At 40.4% G+C, this 7,432-nt stretch overlaps 1 protein-coding gene across 1 annotated transcript; it reads right to left on the reverse strand.

Moving 5' to 3' along the window:
* Positions 1–4,632: 4,632 nt before the first annotated feature.
* On the reverse strand, positions 4,633–5,637 carry LOC132780625 (guanine nucleotide-binding protein G(I)/G(S)/G(O) subunit gamma-8). The gene is made up of 2 exons (XM_067461033.1): positions 5,404–5,637; positions 4,633–5,231 (listed from the first exon to the last, which is right to left on the reverse strand). Exons 1-2 carry the CDS (start codon positions 5,485–5,487, stop codon positions 5,103–5,105), a joined length of 213 nt encoding a protein of 70 aa, XP_067317134.1. The 5' UTR covers positions 5,488–5,637; the 3' UTR covers positions 4,633–5,102.
* Positions 5,638–7,432: the final 1,795 nt, after the last annotated feature.

Raw genomic sequence — 7,432 nt, forward strand, 5'->3', positions numbered from 1 at the left:
TGACAGTTAAAGCAGTTTCAAACTGCATCAATTCTACAGTGTAGATGCACCTCCAAGCAGCTCATACTTCCTCATGCATAACCTTTACCAGGAGGTATGGGGGCAAATGCCTTTTTGTGACATTGGATCCAGCTATTAGAACTTGCCAAAAGCCATATTGTATACATAAGCCATACTATATACATACATACATACATACATACATACGTACATACATATTACGGCTTTCGGATTGCAATTCCGAAAGCCGGATTGCTAGGGAATTATGGGAACTGATAGCCATAGAGACACAGAGATAGATAGATAGATAGATAGATAGATAGATAGATAGATAGATAGATAGATGTCCCTGCATCAGGAGCTGGAGCTGACAGAGGGAGCTCAACCCGTTCTTCCTGGATTCAAATCCTTGACCTAATGGCCATAGAGAGACAGAGATCGATCGATCGATCGATAAATAGATAGATAGATAGATAAATGTCCCTGCATCAGGAACTGCAGCTAACAGAGGGAGCTCAACCCACTCTCCCCGGATTCAAATCACTGACCTATTGGTCAGCAGTCCTACCAGCACAAAGGTTTAACCCATTGCGCTTCTGGAACATGGCCATACAGCCCAGAAAACCTACCGCAAACCAAAGTGCAAATGGCTTCTGGTGTGAGAGAATTGGCCATCTGCAAGGACGTTGCCCAGGGGATGGCCGGATGTTTGATGTTTGACCATCCTTATGGGAGGCTTCAATCATGTCCCCGCATCGGGAGCTGGAGCTGACAGAGGGAGCTCAACCCGCTCTCCCCGGATTCAAACCGCTGACCTGTTGGTCAGCAGTCCTGCCAGCACAAAGGTTTAACCCATTGCGCCGCTGTGGACTCCATATATAAATAGGTGATGCAGGTAGATAGGTAGGTAGAGAGAGATAGAGAGAGAGATGAGATAGATAGATAGCTAGATAGCTAGCTAGCTAGCTAGGTAGGTAGGTAGGTAGGTAGGTAGGTAGGTAGGTAGAGATAGAAAAATGAGATAGGTAGGTAGGTAGGTAGGTAGATAGATAGATAGATAGATAGATAGATAGATACAAGTTAAGAAGCATTTGTTTGATTTGTTGAAGAGTTAACCAATAATAAAGAACTTTGTTAAGCTTTTAAGCTTCTAAAGACTTTGTATAAGAAAACCCATAGGGCCTCTCATCCGAGGCACCCCGGCTTCCTGCTGGGCACAAAGAGCACGTCCTGTTCAAAAGCCAATTGCTATAGGCCCAGTGTGCGACAGCACATTTACCTATATCTATCTATATAGTAATTTTTGCATATTTTAATATGTATTTTATAGAAATATGCTTTATATAGTAATTTTTGCATATTTTAATATGTATTTTATAGAAATATGCTTTAATATGTGTATTCTATGTAGTATTTTTAAATGATTGTGTGTTTCGATTTGTGTTTTACCAATGTTGCAACCTGCCTCGAGCCGTGAGGAGAGGCAGATGAGAATTATAATAATAATAATAATAATAATTATTATTATTATTATTATTATTATATTTGGCTTTTGGCAAGCCCTAAAAGCTGGGTCCAATGTCACAATAAAGGAATTTCCACTCTGTTTTATGGCCTTTGGGCCGCAATTCCCAGGAGGCTTGCTTGGGAATTATGGGAACGAAGAGAAGTTTCTCTGAGCTCTGCCGGTTTGTAAGCCAAAGCTGCGGAAGAGATTTTCCCTTTTTGCTGAATGGCTTCCATCTGCTTGGATGATTCATGCACATTCTTTCCCATCTCGCTCACCATTCTGCAAATAATAATGATTTTCTTCCCCTTGTTACCGGCTGACCTCCTGCCCCTCTTGATGTTGCCGAGGAGGAGCGAGTGTGTCTGAGGAATTGGCTGCCGGTTTAGTCTAGACTCCATCTCCAAAGCCTCCAGAGTGCATTGCAAAACGTACAATATATATTTCCCAAGCTGTGGTCCAATTCACCTCTTCATGATATCCCTTCCATCTGAAGAATGATGTGTTGCTTGACATCGGAGGACACCAGACCAAAGAGAGACCTTTCCCCCTGAATTTGGATTTGGAGACATCCGCCGGCATATTTTCTCTCACAAAATTAATCTTGGATTTCAAGGTGACGTGAACCAGACAGAAGAGCGTGGGAGAGCCAGGCTGGGACACTTTTCCTTACTTTGGGAACTTTTTAGAAAGTTTTTGGGAACTTCTTGGAAAGTTTTCGGAAACGTTTTTGAAAACTTTTTGGCAACTTTTCAGAAAGTTTTAAGAAACTTTGCGGAAAGTTTTCAGGAACTTTATGGAAAGTTTTCAGGAACTTTATGGAAACTTTTCAGAATTGTTTTGGAAACTTTTCAGAAAAAAATTGGAAACTTTACAGAAAGTTTTCTGGAACTTTGGGGAAAGTTTTCGGTAACTTTTTGAAACCCTTTTGGAAACTTTTCGGAAAGCTTTGAGCAACTTTGCAGAATGTTTTCAGGAACTTTTTGGAAAGTTTTCAGTAACTTTTTGAAAACCATTTGGAAACTTTTGAGAAAGCTTTGAGCAACTTTGCAGAAAATCTTCAGGAACTTTGGGCAAGTTTTCGGTAACTTTTTGAAAACCATTTGGAAACTTTTCAGAAAGCTTTGAGCAATTTTGCAGAATGTTTTCAGGAACTTTTGGGAAAGTTTTCAGTAACTTTTGAAAACCTTTTGGAAACTTTTCGGAAAACTTTGAGCAACTTTGCAGAAAATTTTCAGGAACTTTTTGTAAAGTTTTCGGTAACTTTTTGAAAACCTTTTGGAAAGTTTTCAGAAAACTTTGAGCAACTTTGCAGAAAGTTTTCAGGAACTTTTGGGAAAGTTTTCGGTAACTTTTTGAAACTCTTTCAGGAACTTTTCAGAAAGCTTTGAGCAACTTTGCAGAAAGTTTTCAGGAACTTTTGGGAACGTTTTTGGTAACTTTTTGAAACCCTTTTGGAAACTTTTCGGAAAGCTTTGAGCAACTTTGCAGAAAGTTTTCAGTAACTTTTCGAAACCCTTTTGGAAACTTTTCAGAAAGCTTTGAGCAACTTTGCAGAAAGTTTTCAGGAATGTTTGGGAAAGTTTTCAGTAACTTTTTGAAACTCTTTTAGAAACTTTTGGAAAGCTTTGAACAACTTTGCAGAAAAATTTTCAGGAACTTTTTGGAAACGTTTTTGGTAACTTTTCAAAAGCTATTTGGAAACTTTTCAGAAAGCTTTGAGCAACTTTGCAGAAAGTTTTCAGGAACTTTTTGGAAACATTTTGGAAACTTTTCAAAAACTATTTGGAAACTTCAGAAACTTTTTGAAAACTTTTCAGAAACTTTTTGGAAACTTTTCAGTAACTTTAATCAGCCCAAAATATTGCAGCCAAGCAACTGAGTTGAAACCAACAATAACAAACATAAAACTGGCTACCATTTTTGGGCAAAACCCCCAAAGTCTGTCTACAATTATGTCACCTGGAGGGCATCAATTTTGCAGAATAAACACAGTTTGACACCACCATCATACTAGAGAATGAATCCACTTGAAATCTGGTTTCTGCCTCCTGCAGAATTTTGGGGTTTGTAGTAAGGTTGTTAAAAGCTCCTCCCTAAACTATAAACCCCAGAATTCTGCAGGAAGCAGCAACCAGATTTAAAGTGGATTCATTCTCTAGTGTGATGAGGACCTTAAACTGTTTTTGCTCAATGCTATGGGATCCTTGGAGTTGCCGTCTGATGAGGAACCATTTGGCAGAGAAGGATAAAGATCTTGTAAAACTACAACTCCCATTATTCCATAGGATGAAGCCATCGCAATGCAAGTGGATTCAAACTTCTGTGTGTCTCTCTCAAAGATGACGATTTCGGTTAAAGACCCAGACGGAGCCAGCAATGAAATTACTGGCTTGATGATCAAGGAAAAAATGTCAAATTAGCATCTGGTTAATTGGATCTTGCAGAACAAATCATAGGCTAATTTCAGCAAGCTGTCATTTGCTCGTTGTTGGGAAAGAGAAATATAATCTGATCCTCCTCGGAGTCACAAAGAGGTGAATGCCTTCCGCACCTGAAATTTTTTGGCAGTTTCCCATTAAAGGACTAGCCAGGGCTGACCCTGCTTAGCATCCGAGATCACATGAAATCCTTTAGAATATGTAATTTTAATGTTGAATTTTAAACTCCATGTTACAGAGTGTTTTGAAACGATTATGTGTTTGTTTATGTTTTAGTAATGCTGTGACCTGCCTCGAACCATGAGGAGAGGCAGGCAAAAAAAAAATGTTGCTATTTATTATTATTATTGTTATTATTATTGTTTTACTGACACAAAAGCACAGTATGTCACAGCAAACGAGAGATATATGCTGGGTTTCGTATCACAAAATCACAAGTCGAACACTTCCCAAGAGTTTAGAACTGTGTGATGTATTATTATTATTATTATTATTATTATTATTATTGTCAAAGGCTTTCATTGCCGGAATCACTGGGTTGTTGTAGGTTTTTTCGGGCTATATGGCCATGGTCTAGAGGCATTCTCTCCTGACGTTTCGCCTGCATCTATGGCAAGCATTCTCAGAGATATATAGATATATCCTCAGAGATATATAAGGGTTTATATATCCTCACAGATATATAAACCCCTTTTTCCCAGTTCCAACAGACCTCACTACCTCTGAGGATGCTTGCCATAGATACAGGCGAAACATCAGGAGAGAATGCCACTAGAACATGGCCATATAGTCCCAAAAAACCCACAACAACCCATTATTATTATTATTATGGCCAAGTCTGGTAACTTATTTATTTCTGCCATCTGAGATTGTGTATTCTGTACAATCGTGTATCTTCTGAGTTTTGGTAAACAGATGGGAATCACAAGATGGACAACATGAGAGAAAGGATACACAGGCTAAAATATCCGAAAGTACTAACTATAGATATTGCATAAGAACAGTAAAGTATACACAAACAAACATACATGCGTACATACATATACTTTCCCCTCCTATTTAATCCTAGGGTTTCTACTCCACTTTATGCTTCATCCCAATGATGTCTTCGAAAAAGGACAGATTTTGGAAGCCTTCCTCCCCGATATTTGGGTTTACAGCACAATACAAAAGAGGCGCTTCTCCCGAAACGGGTTCTCCGAAGACGGGACGGGGGTCACCAGGGGGTCTTCCTTGCCATGGGCTTCACAATACGCCAAGAGATCAGCTGCTGCTTTGGATACCTGGCGGAGAAGAAGAGTTTCCAAAGAATCAGCCTCGCAGCTGGACTACTGCATTGTGATGCTTGCGGGGCGGCCCTTGGCAACTGTTTGCTTGCCCTTTGACAAGCTAGATGACCCAAGTGTGGCTTTTATGTTCATGCATGCCCACCTGTGAGTCGTTTGGAAGGCTTACCTTCATGCGATCGATGTTCACTTCTAACTTGAGCTGCTCCACCGTCTTACGGGCTTCGGCGATCTTGGCCATGTTGTTGGACATGATGGTCGGTCAACCCAACTGGCTTGGCCTTACTGTTGATGGAATGATGGAGAGACCAGGAGGTAGTGAACATATTGATATTTATATCTATCTACCAGTCACTCTTGTTGCCACGAGGCAACGGTGTAGTAACGGTGAGGCCGTGGACCATTTTTGTTCTTGCAGACCACTGGTGGTCCATGGATCACAGGTTGGGAACCACTGATCTATAGCTCTGTGTGTGTGTGTGTGTGTGTGTGTGTGTGTACAGGCACTCCCCAAGGTACGAACAAGATAGGTTCTGTAGGTTTGTTCTTTCCATCACTTCCTATTGTCTCACCCTTGTTCTTAACTATGAGTCGTGTGTAAGTCAGATGTTTGTAACTTGGGGACTGCCTATATATGATAATCGCAAGCCTATTGACAGAGAGACAAAGGAATATACAGATAGATATAGAAAGTACATGCATGTTTAAATATGTGTGTGTGGGTTTCTGTGTGTATGTAAATGTATGTGTGAGTATATGTGTATGTGTGTATATATGTGTGTGTGTGTGAATAGATAGATAGAGATATCAAAGACCAACAATCCTACTGATGGAGACACAAAGCATTCAACTAACATGACCATCAATATAGATAGATATGTAGATATAATAATAATATAATTTAGATAATAATATAGATACAGATGGTGGATAGATGTACATATGTGTGTGTGTGTGTGTGTGTGTATATATACATATGAGGTCAACACAAATCTACATATGGAGAGGCAAAGATGTCAATGAATACAACCATGTGTGTGTGTGTGTGTGTGAAGACAACCATCTATTTATATACCTAGATAAATAGATATATACATATAATAAATGGTAGATCGATGTACATATATATGTGTGTGTGTGTGTCAATGAATACAACCGTGTGTGTGTATGTATAAGATATAGGTGGTAGATGGACGTGCGCATATATGAGACCAACACAAGCCTACTGATGAAAACACAAAGGAATCAATGAAGACAACCATGTATTTATATACCTAGCTAGCTAGCTAGCTAGCTAGATAGATAGATAGACAGACAGACAGACATATAGATGACAGATGGATGTGTGCATATATTATTGTCAATAATAACAACAACAATAGGCCCTACTTTCCTCTGTTACACAAGACTCAGGCCCCTTCTGCACTGCCATATCAAATCCAGATCATCTGCTTTGAACTGGATTATATGGCAGTGTAGACTCTTATAATCCAGTTCAAAGCAGATCATGTGGATGATTGGATTTGATAATCTGGATTATATAGAATTATATAGAATCATAGAGTTGGAAGAGAACTCATGGGCCATTCAGTCCAACCCCCTGCAAAGAATTGCATTCAAAGCACCCCTGACAGATGGCCATCCAGCCTCTGTTTAAAAGCCTCCAAAGAAGGAGCCTCCACCACACTCCGGGGCAGAGAGTTCCACTGCTGAACGGCCTCACACAGTCAGGAGGTTCTTCCTTGTGTTCACATGGAATCTCCTTTCCATATGGCAACGTAGACATGCACATTAAAGACATTTAGCTAATGTGAATTGCTAGGTCCTTCAGTACGCCTCTGTGATCAACTGGGCTGGGTCAAAACTTGGTTTTTTTATTAAATCCTTTGGGGCATAATATACTCCTCTAAGAATGGCCCTGTCTTAATTGACAATTTGTCAGTTTTCCATTGGGAATCATTGAAGTTGTTGGCCATAAAAGGAAACCTTATGGCACGGCACACACGGCGCAGCAGCGGGAAGCCGTGGCACGGTGCCACGATCCAAGAGGAACAGAGACCAGTGGGGGGCAACAAGCGCCGCTAATTATCCCACTGCTTTCCTCTTCCTCTCTTGGCTCCTGGCCCTCGTCAGACAGGTTCAAAGCCCTGGGCTAATTGCACCGCCACCCCCTGCAAGGCCAAAGGAAAGGTTACGGC

The sequence above is a fragment of the Anolis sagrei genome, chromosome X (genome assembly GCF_037176765.1).
Source record: "Anolis sagrei isolate rAnoSag1 chromosome X, rAnoSag1.mat, whole genome shotgun sequence".
NCBI lineage: Eukaryota > Metazoa > Chordata > Lepidosauria > Squamata > Dactyloidae > Anolis > Anolis sagrei.

What these genes read in the sequence shown, in the direction of transcription:
- LOC132780625 (XM_067461033.1), bottom strand. Translation starts at nt 5,487, where the DNA reads ATGTCCAACAACATGGCCAAGATCGCCGAAGCCCGTAAGACGGTGGAG. An exon ending in TGAACATCGATCGCATGAAG is followed by an intron (nt 5,232 to 5,403) that starts GTAAGCCTTCCA and finishes CTTCTCCGCCAG; the next exon opens with GTATCCAAAGCAGCAGCTGA.